Source organism: Leptosomus discolor, chromosome 5 (genome assembly GCF_034619465.1).
Source record: "Leptosomus discolor isolate bLepDis1 chromosome 5, bLepDis1.hap2, whole genome shotgun sequence".
Taxonomy (NCBI): domain Eukaryota; kingdom Metazoa; phylum Chordata; class Aves; order Leptosomiformes; family Leptosomidae; genus Leptosomus; species Leptosomus discolor.
In genome coordinates, this window is record NC_141395.1 from 45,102,461 (window position 1) to 45,118,416 (window position 15,956).

The window sequence follows — 15,956 nt, forward strand, 5'->3', positions numbered from 1 at the left end:
GCTGAGGGAGCTGGGTCTCTTTAGCTTGGAGAAGAGAAGGCTGAGGGGTGACTTCATTAATACTTATAAATATGTAAAGGGCGAGTGTCAGGAGGATGGAGCCAGGCTCTTCTCGGTGATGTCCAATGACAGGACAAGGTGCAAGTTGGAGCATAGGAGGTTCCACATTAACATAAGGAAAAACTTTTTCACTGTGAGGGTGACAGAGCACTGGAACAGGCTGCCCAGAGAGGTTGTGGAGTCTCCTTCTCTGGAGACATACAAAACTCACCTGGATGTGTTCCTGTGTGACCTATTGTAGGTGGTCCTGCTCTGGCAGGGGGGTTGGACTAGATGATTTTCGAGGTCCCTTCCAACTCCCAACATTCTGTGATTCTGTGATTCAGTCAGGCCCAAAAGACAGAATGCTAATAAAGATGAAATGCAAGCTGACAGAACACTGAGCATGCAGACAAACTCATTTTACAATGGAATTAAAAAGAAAAAAATGCATGTTTGTATGGCATGAGTATTAGCCTGTACCCCTCTAAATTTCACAAACCTGGACTATTCACTGCAAAATAATAGTGTAGTAGTACTATTTTGTGATAACTAGTGCATTGTTCCTGCAGTTCTTGTTTTTAAACTTCTCCACTGCTATGTGCCTCCTGCAGCAGGAAAAAAATTCAAGAATGGCACATACAGGATGAGTCCAGTTTCTTTTTAGGTCAGAATATATCCATTGTCATATGAAGAACAAGAATGATACTTTGGAAGAAAGCAGCTCTGTGATTTGTAGTTCTTCTTCCTGTCTCAAGGGAATGGACGCTATTTTTAACCAGAACAAATAATCAATAGGAACAAAACTGTTGGAATGGAAAGTGGCAAGTTGTCAAGAATAAAATAAATTAAATGTTGCTCAGTTAAATTTACAAAAATACTAATAAATTATGATTTGAATGTAAAATAAAACACTTCATTCAGTAATACAGTTACAAAAGAATACCTGTATCAGTTGAATTTATTTATTTATCTACAGCATTGCATAAATGATGATTTTTTTTTGTTGGCCAGTACAGCTGATAAATAATAAAACAGTTACGTTAAAAGTAGCAGTAAAAATCTGGAAGGAGTGATATTAGGGCCCAAATACTGAACTAAACTATTGCTAGAGGTAAAACTGGAAAAAATATGGGTCCCAAACTGCAGATCCCTGTGAGCAGATTTTATTTCCACAGACAGTTGCATTAGAGTTCACAAGGCTGATTATATGAGTAAGGAATCCATATGCTAAACTCTGAATTGTTTAAATTCATCTAATATCTAAACATCTGTAAGGCACACACATCAGATTTTCTTTTTTTATTATCTTGGTGGTGTTGAGCTGATGGTACAGGAAAATGCTAATCAAGTATATGATACACTGGAACATGTCTACTAGCAGCAAGCTATAATGATGAAAAGTGATTGTTTCTACTTCTGCGTATTACTGTGTGCACAGGATCAACCTTCAGCAATGTTTTTGACAGTAACTGTACTTCCAAGAATTAACTTTGATATTGTTTTCCTTTGTGGAAGACTACAGTCAAATGCATATGACAGAAATTAGTAACACTGGAGTAAAGTTATTACTATTAGCTAACCTACTGATTGATAATCAGAAACTGAAATCTATTATCCTGTCCTTCAAAGAAATAAAGACAATAAATATAACATGGTTAAAAAAAACCCTGAAACTGATTTCAGATTAAATTCCTCCTTCGTGTACTCGTTTTCCAACTGATTCAGCAGGAGCTGTACAAGCAATAACCAACAGAACTAAGAGGAACACACCTGAGTTTTCACTGACTTATTTTTTTCCAAGATTCTTGGCAGAAGTTTTAACTTTGTGAATCTTGGACAAAACTAAAAAAATTTTTTTTTTTTTCCACAGAGTGACTGTAGTGGAAACGAAGACTAGGATAAGGTGATTCAAAGTCAGCTGTAGAAAACAAAGAAAAAAGGATTAATTCAATATCTATTTTAATATTCAGTATGATTGATCAAAGGTTACAATATACCTTGTATAGAAAACAGTGTAATAAGCCTTAGGGTAAAATGCCCCAAATCTGATAACTGAGAATGGAAAAGTTTGTATGAAAGTATGGAAAGTGCTGCAAACACTGATGAAAGGGGATATTAAAGCAGGTATTCCCATCCAGGTAGAGTTATTTGAAATGCAGTAAATTCAATTACATAGCACCTCCTTGTATCAATAGCTATTCAGAAGACAGAATATTACTTTCAGAAACATTGCTAGTCACATACGGCTTTCAAACACTGAGCAGACTGCAACTTTCTTGGGACTGAGGCTGACAGGCTGAGTGCTTTTCACTTCATGTCTTCAAAAATAACTGATCTTCCTGAGATTTCATGAATTAATAATTTGAGATAGTATGGCTATAAGAACATGTTCTTTCCCAAAGTTACATATCACTGATTATTTTCTGAAAGCAACAGCGTAACTCCCACCAATTTTCTTTTATAAATATGGTCATTCAAACCATTTTGAGTAATTTAAAGTCTAATGTCTGTTTCCAAATCCTGCAAGATGGCAAGACATGCTGTTAAATCATTTACGTTTTAATCTGCAGTCAACTCTATAACAACAACAACCTCCACTCCACCATTTTTTAAAAACCTCCAAGTTTATTTCAGGTTTTGCTTGAGTTTCAAAACTATTTTGTTTTCCTGCTTCAAGAACATGTTGCCTTTTCTTTTAGGTTTAAGGCTTTTTTCCCTCCAAGACTTTTTTTTCCCTTCCCAAATTTAAAACTTTTACCTTTGCTAGACAGGTATCTTGTGAAGGCCTTTAAAAGGACTGGCAATTTACACTGCTCAAATAAGTATTCACAAATAAATTGTAAGTGTCTGAGGTATGTCATCCCTATTTATTCTAGCATGCCCAACACTTTTTCTTTTTTCTTTTTTATATGGAAAGTAATCATAAGTATTTACAAGCATTCAAAGTGTACTAGCTACTCCTCTCCATAATTCTGGATGGGAGGAAAAAACCACCACATGAACTAGTGCTAAAATTAAATTTTATATTGGAAAAGTTCAATTTCTACTCCTGTGTTTTGGTCTCACCACCAATACAAACCTCATTCTTAGTATATTTACTGTTAGCTGCTATTTTATTGTTTCTACAATATTGCAAATAAGCATGAAATCATTGATTAGTTTGCTTACAAATATGTAGATAGGCTGCATGTTCATTTGTCATTCTTTCTTGGTTTGGGTTTTTTTTTTTGTTTCCTGGCAGCTTTGGAGGCTTTCCAATTCATTAGGAACTGTCTTTCCATTTCTTTAATTTCTTTCCCATCAAGGGACTCTGTCAAAGAGAAGAGAACATTTTCTGTGATACCCGAAGTTAACTAAAAGGCTGTACAAAGCTGTGTGTAAAGTGTACTGGTTCTATAGTTGCTCTCTTCAAATGTTTTTTGCTCTTTTTAGTCTTTTGGTAAAAAAAAAAATACCCAATACAGCTTGATATTCATATTCAAGCTGCAAGAGTGAGCTGAGACATCTTAATTACAAAAAAAAAAAGCATCTATTATTTTTATAACTTTCAAAGGAAATATATATATTTCACATTTAGTTAATGTTCAATGCCTTGTAGAAAGTTCTGAAGAAAAGCTAATGCTATTACACAAGATATAGATAGATGCAGAAATTCAGGTTAACAGAGAAACTGAATGTCCTAGCAATCAATGAATCCTACTGATCATGAAGACGCAGACACATTTGGATCTTTAAGGTTAACTTTACTCACTTAGGTGCCATAAAGCTTATGCTCTGTTTCCTTGGTTGCATCTGCATTTTTGAGTCAAACCAAACGAAACACCTTATTTGGACACAAATTTAGGTTGTGTTAGAACTGTCCTAAGGCACTGTTATTTTCATTGTGCAGATAGGCTTTTTCTTTCTCTTAATGTCCAATATTTTGTACTCAGAAAAAAGAAAAACAAATTCTGTAATTATAACTTTTAACATAATATACAAAAATGTAAAAAATGAGCAGATGTCATAAGAATCATGGAATGGTTGGGGTTGGAAGGGACCTTAAAGACCATCCAGTTCCAACCCTCTGCCATGGGCAGGAACACCTTCCACTAGATCACGCTGCTCCAAGCCCCATCCAGCCTGGCCTTGAACACTGCCAGGGAGGGGCAGCCACAGGTTCTCTGGGCAGCCTGTGCCAGTGCCTCACCACCCTCACAGTGAAGAACTTCTTCCTAATAGTTAATCTAAATTGATTCCCTTTCAGTTTGAAACCGTTACCCCTTGTCCTGTCACTACATGCCCTGATCAAGAGTCCCTCCTCACCTTTCCCATAGCCCCCTTTAAGTACTGGAAGGACACTAGAAGGTCTCCCTGGAGCTTTCTCTTCTCCAGGCTGAACAACCCTAACCCTCTCAGCCTGTCCTCACAGGGGACGTGCCCCAGCCCCCTGAGCATCTTCATGGGCCTCCTCTGGACCTGCTCCAACAGGTCCATGTCTGTCTTGCTCTGGGGGTCCCAGAGCTGGACACAGCACTGCAGGTGGGGTCTCACCAGAGTGGACGAGATGGGAAGAATCACCTCCCCTCACCAGCTGGCCACACTGCTTTTGATGCAGCTCAACATACGATTGGCTTTCTGGGCTGCAAGCGCACATTGCTGGCTCACATTCAGTTTTTCACCCACCAGCACCCCTAGGTCCTTCTCTGCAGGGCTGCTCTCGATCCACATACTGCCCCCAGCCTGTGTCTGTGCTTGGGATTGCCCCGACCCAGGTGCAGGACCTTGCACTTGGCCTTGTTGAACCTCATAAGTTTCACACAGGCCCACTTCTCAGGCTTGTCAAGGTCCCTCTGGATGGTCTCCCTTCCCTCCAGCATGCTGACTGCTTGGTGTCATCGGCAAACTTGCTGAGGGTGCGCTCAGTCCCACTGTCCCTGTCGCCAACAAAGATGTTAAACAGCGCCGGTCCCAGTACTGACCCTTAAGGAACACCACTTGTCACTGGTCTCCACTTGGACATCGAGGCATTGACTGTGACTCTTTGAGTGTGGTCCAGCCAGCCAATGCTTGTTTCTACAGTATGAATACTTATGTATAGAGGACCAAGTTGCTTCTTGTTATGCTAAAATTATCTCAAAATAATAATGCAAACTGCATCACAGTGAGGTTAAGATTAACAAGTACATTCATAACGTAAGTGTAAACTGCTTTTAAGGACAAATGTTGTATAACAAATTCAAACACGGTAAGGTATGACCTGTACAACTAAAACACCTAAGCAACTACGTCAGGCAGATACAGGAGTAGACTAAGTGTATGTTTGAAAGTCAGTTTCACAACATCTGGAATACAAACACAAAATGTCTTACTGTCTCATAACAATCTCATGAATCATCTATTATAAAACGAATTATTACTACTACTAAAAGCAAAAGTTAAGCAACACGGTTTGTGCAGTTGATTACATAAACAATTTTAGATACACTACCTGTACAAAAATTAAAAATTTATCATTTGACATAAATATCTATGGCAGTAATTGTGTTTGCATACATACTGCAATTCAAGAACAATTAACGTATCTGTTATTTTCTAAAACAGTGAGGGTTATGGGTGAGTTGGGGCTGGCTATTGGTTTTATTTTTTTACCTAAAGCTTGTGACTGTACTACAATCCTGTCCCTGTACTTTGGTTTGTGGCAGATGGGGTTTCCTGTAAGATCCATTCTGCGCAGCATTGTCCATTTGTTTAATACAACCTCCAAATCCTGCAATTGATACAAGAACAGAACATTGTGATTATTTTGACCCCTCCAGAGTAAAATTCAATAGTAATGTGATTTGTTCAGCCAGGCCCAAATCCTGCACACAGAAACAACTTCAGTGAGACTATTCATGTAGTAGTAACAGGCACATTAAGAATGTGCATTTTCAAATACAGTGGTGCACAGCATTCCCTGCATATATCATAATTGCACAGAAGAAATGCTGATGCAGTTGGAAAATTCTGGATTTTTAAGGACACATTAATGCTTTCAGCACCTAAAGCTGAGGAACTACCAGCCAAAAGATTTGTATGATATGTATTGTCTGTTAATGCAGCCCCATGGTCTCACAGAGCCCTTAGATTATCAATGTCTGATTAGATTTAGAAAAATTTGTGGAAGAATAAATACTTTACAGAGAAAGACCAGAATAATAAAAGCTAAAAATTGTGCAAACCACAGTAGACTGCGTCTCTTTTTATATATATGTAAAACTGTATTTTACATATATATAAACATACCAGAACTGTGGGTGGTCAGTTATCATATTGGCCCAAAAAGTGAAATTTTTTAAATACACCTTTCTGTGTCTGGGTTTCTGACTGGTTACTGAAGGGCAGTATGACCTAGATAGAACTTCTGTCTTTTAAATACAATAAATTCAAGTTAAAAGGATACAAAGCTTAGCAGATTGGTCCTTTCTTCTCAGATACCCTACTGTCTGAAATACTCTTTTCAAAATTTCACCTAACTCATTCTGGATAGGCTTACTTGTATGTGTGAAAAGCTTAAGGGATTCAAAGCAATCTGTATGAATACAAGAGGAGAGAGAATTTATGTTGTACAGTTGTAATAATTTGGGGAAAATATACTAATCACGATGTGACAGATTCTAAACTGCAAAGCCTGTAGAATTTTGTAGCTTGATGCCAATAATGAAGTATCTAGTGATGTAGATATCTCTTAGCTCTTTCAAATTTAGAAAATCACCTGGGTAATGCAAGGAGGGAGAAATCTGGTTTTGCAGGCTCTACTCCCTTGATAGAAACTACTCCTGGTAATATTCTATGGGTTATACAGTACAGGTTTAAAAAATCCCATGGAAAAGGAAGTGGCAGCACAGCCTCACACCTCCAAACCATATCATTTTTTTGTCTATTAATGTTGATGGTGATATCTTCTATCGTGCACTGTTATTCAGTGATGATAACGTCTTTTTCGAAAAATAGAGAGCAAAAGTCTGGTTCTGTGAGGAGCAAGACTGATAAAACAATGCAAGACACTGAGGACCAGTCCACATGAAGAAATGTTGATAAATCTCATAATGTTACACAGCAAAGCTTTAGCAGCATGTATCAGAATAGCAATATGATAACCCCCCAGTTTAGGTGCTAACAATCACAAACACAACAATTTATGGGAAAAATATTTTAGGCTAGGCTTATTAAAAAAGAAGTAGCATTTAGCAAGTGTATTTATTTATTCTTACCTGAGCATTCAGGCATTGTCACTGAAATCTGTAACGTGTTCTAGATTTCACTAGAAAGAACCTTTTCAAGTAACAGTTTTGCAACACAGAATTGTCTATTACTGAAATAACGTATATACAGTTTAACTCTGATGAATGTATACAAAGAGTCCTGTAGATTTTTGTTAGCTGTTACTTACTTGATAAATGACCCAGAACATGCTTACTCCAGTGTATGTTTATGTAAGAGCACACTAATTCTGTGCTGAAATATGATTACCCTTTCGATACGCTCTAGTTGTTCATTGCCTTCCTGTCTCTAATAAAGTGCTTTCACTTCCCAGCCTTCCCCCCCTGTACTAAAGGGACCAGACACTCTTCTGGGCAGTCTCCGTTTGATAAATGATCATGTCATGCTATCACTTTGAGGTCTGCTACAAAATACTGACGAGCAAATTATATTCCATTGGGGGGGGTGGAGAGGGGGAAGGGCAAGTGCCTTAGTAGGCAGCTGTAGTGCTGGCAGTAACATTCTTACCAATTAACGATGGCCATTTAAGAATTGGTATTTGACCAGTATGCTCCAGTTTTTATTGGAAACGTCTAGTCCAACTGCCCTAACTACATCTACAGACAGCAATTTGTCACCATTTTGATTACCTGTCATAATCTATTTGAGAAAATCTATACTTTTTCTCTTGTTCCTGACTCAATTCTGAAGTGAATGAATTCATCTTTTGTGATATCCTCTTGTCATAATCAATACCAGGCAGAGGTTGAATAAATTAAAGACTTAGGAATTACAGATTTTTTAGGTATTTCTAGCTATATTTTCTCTATCTATCCAAATACTCATGCAAGTCATAATCTTTCCAAAATGAATGTAATTAATAAATAATATTGTGGCTTTTTGTAAACAGGAATATTTGTGGGGTTTTTTTACTAGGCATAATGTTTTTTAAAAAGTCCCTTAGTATTCCAACGCAAATACACTGCAGCCTAGAAGTCCTTGTGAACCTGCCTAAAGTAAACCAGAAGCTCAATAGGATAAATAAATGAAGTAGCAAGCAATGGAAAACAAAGAAAAGCCAATTCTATTAAAATCAATTCTATTCTTGATAATTTACCCAAGACATGCTTTTTACATGTGGCAGCTAGTCATAGTAAGTTATTTTGCATGAATTGAGATAAAGTACTTAATTTTGTTCTGTTTGCTGTTCAGACTGCATTATATAAACTTCAGTCATGTGAAACAAGGTCATATGCCTTGATATCTGTTAATTATTCTAACAATGCCCTGAATTAGCCAGAACCTTAAGTGCTGGAATTTACTAGCCCTAATTTTCAACTACGCTGAAGTCAACATGGAATTGTTTAAAGGCAAGGGAGTATGGGTTTTCATAACATGAAAAAACTGAGATAAATCTTTAGCTATAAAATAATTATCCTAATTATACAAAAGTGAGAAAAGTCTACATGAGAAGATTGTATTTCTTGTATTTCTTATGCCTTTCACATTCCTCTCTTTTACAAAGACTCCACAATATTCCTGCTGCCATCTACACAGATCACTGCTGTTGACCAGCTCTGCTCAGCCGTGAGTAGCTCCTCTACAGCTTCTCTTCCCACTGGGTGAGGCAGAGCTGGGTACCGAGCCCTCTGACACTTCTCCGTCAGGCAGCACAGCCACCGTCTCTGATCAGTACCAGACATTCCTGGGGATGTTCTTGATGGCAGTGATGGGGAAGCAGGAGTGGGAAAACAGGGGACATCATAGAGCTTTTGGCATGAAAAAGAGGTGTACATCAGAATTTTGAAAACAGAGGGGAAAGAGGGAGGAGAATGGAGGCAGCTAGTGTGGGAATGAAAGAGCCTTTGCCGTGTATACGAAGTTCAGCCAGCAGAAGCAATTACATATACGTAAGGCATTTGCATACTCCCTAAAATTCTTTCAGCTATCACAGTTGTAGAAGAATGCAAGCCAAGGAATTATGAAATTCAGGGTTGCAAAAAAAAATGAAGCATACTCAAAACTTCCCTCAGCTATTTTTTTTTAAGTTACTGGATGTATAAGATTGTTCTCCTGCTAGACACTCACTGTAAGTTAAAGCCTCTTAAATAGAGCTAAAACTGACTTTTTTATATATATACATTGCATGGCCTACTGCTTTTTCAATAGTATTTTTAAATATTTATTTAAATAAGAATTTATATTAGTGATAAGCAAAGTCTACTAAAATGTAATCTCTAAAACACAGTAATTGTCACTGGAAAGCTGGATATCCAGCTGTATTACACTGTATGTTAGACACATTCAATATGGTCATTAATTTTACAGGTCTGCAAAGACATGAACAGAAATACCCTGTCCACTCCATATTTTCCAAACTTGGGAGACTGTTTAGAAAACACACAGGACAGTCAGTTTCAAAATTTACCACAGCGTGATGCAAGTGTAACTGATAGCAGCAGCAGCTAACTCAAATGCTAAGCACATAATTTTTCAAAAGCTGTGACTGGGTAACATGAAAATTGAAATGTCTAATTGTTTTGGGTAAATATTAACGCTGGTCTTCCTGATGATGAAATAATGCAATTTAATAACGATTAAATAATATATACACATTTACTGAATAACGCAGTCTTTTTGTCCTCTCCTTATTCTATTTCAGAAGATAATGTTTTTTCCTCCGAGACACTGAAAATGCTGTCTCTGAAGTAGCATCCTCATTCTATAAAATAACTGGTTCTTTGGCTATCACACTTTTCATCACAATGAAGTCTTTTTATATTTATAATAAAGAAAAAAAGACAAAAGAATCACTGTGATATGTTTTATTTAGAAAAGAAATAATTTTCAAAGGAGAAGCTTTGGAGACACTACCTATTTAAAAAAGCTTACTGTTATTTTGATATTACCAACACATTCCATATGGTTTTAATTACCCAGCAAAAGCCTCCATGAATTGTATTTCGATACAAATTCAGTCACAACTGCCAGCCAGAAACACAGTTGAAATACATTAATAATCCTCTAGTAAAAAAGAAATGCATCATTCAACATTTTTTAATATTAAAATGTAAAAAATTAAGAGTCCAAGTAAAGTATATTGACCTAGAGAATTGGTAGATTATGCACATAAAATCCTTATTAGTAAACAGAACTGCCAAGTTTAACGTAGAAGATAATAAGTGTTCTAAGAAGTAATAAGAATAGTTATTTTAATAATTACTAACCAATGAAAGTTAACTTTTCTAAGGAAATAGAACATATATGCAAACTGCTAATGAAAGAGTTGATTTTAATCAAGGCTTTGTCTTAGTGATTTGGGTTACGATTTAAGCCGATTCATTTTACTATTTATTAATAAAAATATAAATTTTAAAAAAAGCAGAACACTAATGCTAGATGATCTGATATCCAAGAAGCAGCTTTTATTTATTTAAAACAGAATTAAAAACTGCAAGTTAATTAAGAAACAACGGGCACATCATCTCTGCAAATTAAGCCACTGATATTCACTCAGACGGCCAAAACGTACACATCAACTCTACATTTTGGACATATTGTGTTATAGTTACAACTTCCATGCATTTATTACTCAGCTGACAGATGCATACACAATTGCCACCTTACTAGGATTAAAGGCCATTTGGACACCCTAGATAAACAGTCCTCCGTTTTTAATCTCAACAAGATTTTTGGATGAGAAAAGACAGCATGCTTGGAAAATCAGAGGTTCAGTAACTGCAGAAGTAAAGTTTATTTTTACTCACCTATTTAGTGATAAAGATGAATTTGACTAATTTCTTATCACCCATACTAAATAGAACAAATATTTATTTTAATACCTTCATATGTTCAAGTTGATTGTCAATTGCTCTAAGATAACAAAGATTTTCCAAAACTGCCAGTTCTTCTAATTCATCAATGTTGTTATTGCTGATATTCAACACAGACAAAGATTTCTGGAGGAAGAAAAGCAGAAAAAGAACATTTTTTTTCCATGTCATGCATGAGTCAAGTTGTACAGAAATTCTCTTAAAGAAATAACAAGCATATGAAACAGAAACATGCAAATACAACTACCACATACCTCACACATTTTATGTTGGCTTTCCCTCTTGTCCTAAAATGCTCTTTATTTTGGTTTTGATGTCAAATCAAAGTAAGATTATTTCTCAGTTATTTCAGGGATTCTTAGTAAACACAGGATTTTTGTTTTTCTCTAAATATGTTCAAATGCTTTCCAGAGTTCTCCAAGTGCTACTAACTCTACGTTTGAAGGATGAAAGTGTTGGCCTATGCTGTTTTTCTTTCAGGCTTGATCCCACAAACCTGTCAGTATACATACCTCTATGCCTTGTCCCTTCTTTGGAACTCTAGTGAGTCACAAAATGCACTTTGCCTTTTGTAACAGACAATAGAGAGATCTTTGCATTCTAGATAAAAAAGTTAATGTGTTTCAGGAGTTTATCTCAGGAAATACTTAATGTAGTTTCATACAAGAAGCTTGTACCTCTAGAAAATGATGTCTTGGATTACTTAGTCTCAAAACTAGGTCAAAAGTTTATGACATACACATGAACAAAAGAACTCACTTTTCAGTGAGCTCATCTTCACAAAAAAAGATGCTCAAGCCCTGACTACACATTGGGAGATACAGCAAGATGAATTAGTAAGATCCATTAGCAAATAAAGTCTATTTTTTTTTGACCGCTTCAACAATACATTTGATGTTTACTGAGCAATTAACGTGTTGAAAGAAAATTTCTAAAGATTACTTTCATGAAATCTTGACATACCACAACACAGAAAAATTGCAGAACTAAAACTGTGTTATTCTTAATATCCAGAAAAAAAGCTGTTTGCACCTTTTTTTTGCCATTGCATTCTCTAGAGAAATACAAAAGGCAGTAAATAAACTAATGTAACAATCGAATCAGAGAAATACTAACAAACTAATTCACTACAAACTAAATTGACTAAGACAACTAACAGTGATAACTTCTACCCTTTTTTTATCTTATTCACATTCTGTTGGTATAGGACATCCACACATTTGCTTACTTCCTCTCTCTCTTTGTTCTCATTTCCATCCTTCACAGAAAAATAAATGAAAAAGTAGAATCTGCTGGATTCCTTGCTTATATAAGAACTGGAACGGGAGTCCCTTGATAGAACTTGAAGAATGCCACCAATTGTCAGAAAAGGAAAACATAGTGATCTAGTCCTAATCACTTCTCTTAAAAATACTGATCTACTGATTAATGGCTCATTAAAATTCTCAGAATGCACTTACTGCCAGGGACCTAAGAGATCTTGGATCAAACAGAAGCTTTTCACCAAGAAGGAGATGCTGATTTTCAATGTGTAGCTCCCTTATTTTTTCTATTTTGTCCAAACCCTCTACTACAGTGATGCAGTTGCCCCCCAAATATCTGCAGAATAGAGCACAAAATAGATTTTATATCCTTTGAAAGTAAAAGCAAACACAAGGCCTCAATATATTAAAGGGGTTTTTAAGTATTATTGAATAATACTTAAAAATCATAATAGAAAAAGTAAATAACCTAGAATGCAAGTAGAACGTATCCAAGGGTTTTTTAAGTGGTTTTATATATTACTATTATTATTATTAAATGGCTGAAAAAATAATTTAAATGCAAACAAACATATTAAGATATGTCATTACTTATATCACAGAATACTTCATCAAACAAAATCATAAGAACTTATTTTTATTTGAAAAGCAAAATTTAAGAGCTGAAAGGACCTTAATGGCTACATATTGCTCTCTACAACTACCTGAGAGGAGGTTGTAGTGAGATGAGGGTCGGTCTCTTCTCCCAAGTAACAAGCGATAGGACAAGAGGAAATGGCCTCAAGTTGCTCCAGGGGATGTTTAGATTGGATATTAGGAAAAATTTCTTTACCGAAAGGGTAGTCAAACACTGGAACAGGCTGCCCAGGGGAGCGGTGGAGTCACCGTCCCTGGAGGCGTTCAAGAAATGTGTAGATGTGGCACTTTGGGACATGGTTTAGTGGGCATGGTGGTGTTAGCTCAACGGTTGGACTTGATGATCTCAGAGATCTATTCCATCCTAATGAGTCTATGATTCTATGGTATTTTTTTTTAATTTCTTAGTGTAGTAATTATTCTTTTACTAGTAAAGTAAATACATTATTTTCAACTTACAGTTTTTCAAGGTTTTTCAGTGATGAGAGATTTTCTATACATGAAATACAATTGTTCTGAAGGTAAAGGTGCGTTATATTTGAAGCAAAGTCCAAGTTCTGGATTTGTCCGATTTGGTTATCATATAAATATAGAACTCTAAGATTTTTGAACAAAGAGAGGTCACCCTGAAATAAACAATAACAAATTAATGCCACATAGAGTTCATTCACTGTCTGCTTCTGGAAGCTGTTGATTGTTTTTATATTGAAGTTCTGCTACATGATTTATACATTTTCACCTTTAACAAATACTTTTAACAACTATTTTTCCTAGAAAAACTGAGTTAGTGTCAGTAATCACCAGATTTAAGACTGAAAACTGTCATTTGTGCTGTAGAGAAGATGAAGACTACAGCCATCAGCAGCAGGTGCATCACATCCTGTGTGACTTCATTCCCTTCCCTGCCTCCATCAGGTGGATTTCAGAAAAGCGCTATTGTTAGTGCAGTTGCCTCCATCAAACCTCAGTGATGTAATGGAAACCAGTTCTTGGCAAAGGAATATCGATTTATACAAAAACTTGCACTTCAGTGTATTTTAACACACTTCCGAGTCTAAGATACCACACAAATGTCAAGTTTCTTTGAATGTATTCCTCTTAAATACCTGAAAGGTCACATGTTCTTATGAGGGTTTCTGTAAAACTTCTCTGTGGCATCTGATGAACCAGTCCTAACCAAGCGGACTGATCAAAGTAGTGACTTGCTATGGCCATGCACCTTCCTAGGGCTGAGTAAACCCATTTGCTTGCATGGATCTGTTCAGATAGAGCTGATCTTCTCAACTGAAATCACACTTTTAAAGCAGAAAATGACCTTACAAAACAATTCAGTTGTTCAGGGCTCAGCAATTCAAAATGTGCTCAGTATCTTGGGGGGATTTGAATTAACTCATGACTTCCTGAAACCTATACAAATTTCCTATTATTAAACTCAAAGGAAGGACTGGGTTAAGTTTGCAGGTTTAGTCTTTGAGAATTAAAAGGTCATGCATTATTTTTTAAATTAATAAGCCCCAGGGAGCAATTTTAAAAACAAATGTAGATGTTAACCTGATTAATTTGAAAAAGCCACTACGGCAGGCCAAATTTGTTAACCTTACTTGGCTTATACCCTGTTCTTGAACACCCTTTTCCTTTCTCAGACTTCCTCTGAAATCTAAGGAATAAATCACAGATAGATTGAAAAGATTGTACCGTGAGTTAAACTCTTTGTAAAATTCCCAAGACTAGAAAAATATCGCATTAACGAGAATAAAATAAGTGTTGCACTTAACAGTATGTAATGTCATTACTACTTCCTTTAAAAAAACATCTGATCTGCAAAACTACTAGTTCCTTACATCATCTTCTATTCCACAGTTGCATTTTTGTAAAGGTAACCATTGATAAACACAAGCCTTTAAGCAGAAAACAAAACTGCTGCTGAAATATGAACTTCGTCTTTTAACCTCGGACCTAAAGTCTCCAGAACACTACAGCTGGATTTCAACAGGGCTGCCAAAGCCCTGCCCCTACTGACCCAATAGCAACAGCCTGGCTATGTTCTATAGGAAAAGCATCAGGTCTAAATGATTAATTTAAAATATTCTCTTTCTTAAGTGGCTATACAGATAAGCAAGTGGAGTTATTTCCATTCTGGTCACTTCCTGAAAGCTCCTTTACAATGTAGCAACTGAATAAAATAATCAAAACACAAATTGTTTTGATTTTTTTTTTTTGAGAGCTGCAGATTTCTCTAAGAATTTGTGAAATACTGTGAAAAATACTTCACTTTTATGCTTCAGTTCATCTCTCTTGTGTAATTGCTTACATGGATTTTCTGTTTTAATTAATTAATAGCAAAAATAGTTAGCGTACTGATAATATCTTTCTTGTCTGCTACACAGATGATATACATTTCCACAGTTTCAGGTAAAATACTTCAATAAGATTTTTTACCCCATAAAGAAAACAGCGTCAGATTGATAATAAGAAACCCTACAGACTGCTGGAGTTACAAGCACCTGCTTTGATGTTTTATATGTAAAGTTACAGTTGAAAGATTGTTTTCACATTTCAAATGCCACACATTTAAAATCCATTTAAACACATTTATGGACAAGCAGCATTCCACACAATAACGGCAGGGAATGCTGAAGCATGTTTTCAAAAAGGTGTTATTAAGGCTTAATTGCAAGTCAACAGAAATGTTAAAGTGTAATATAGCTGTTATAAAACAGAAACTTGGCTTTCCTCGTTTGTCTCCCCAACTACAAACAACTCATCATAACAGTATCTACAAAACATTTGAGCAGCCAGGTTAAAAGGAATAAAGAAAAATAAATCTTACAATTGTATCTATACTTTTATCTGACAAATTCAGATGAGTTATTTTTCGCAGATACTGTCCAAAGTCCTCTTCATTGCGATTCTTGTGACCGACACTTTTAGCAATTAGGTCCATCGTTAGTTGAACCAT

The 15,956-nt window shown here is 36.0% G+C and overlaps 1 protein-coding gene across 1 annotated transcript; it reads right to left on the reverse strand.

Annotated features, from left to right (window-relative positions):
- Positions 1-1,077: 1,077 nt before the first annotated feature.
- On the reverse strand, positions 1,078-15,956 carry PPP1R42 (protein phosphatase 1 regulatory subunit 42). The gene is made up of 7 exons (XM_086466007.1): positions 15,828-15,956; positions 13,457-13,623; positions 12,560-12,698; positions 11,109-11,225; positions 5,674-5,791; positions 3,238-3,352; positions 1,078-1,153 (listed from the first exon to the last, which is right to left on the reverse strand). The coding sequence occupies exons 1-7, from the start codon at positions 15,954-15,956 to the stop codon at positions 1,078-1,080; spliced, it is 861 nt and encodes a 286-aa protein (XP_086322133.1).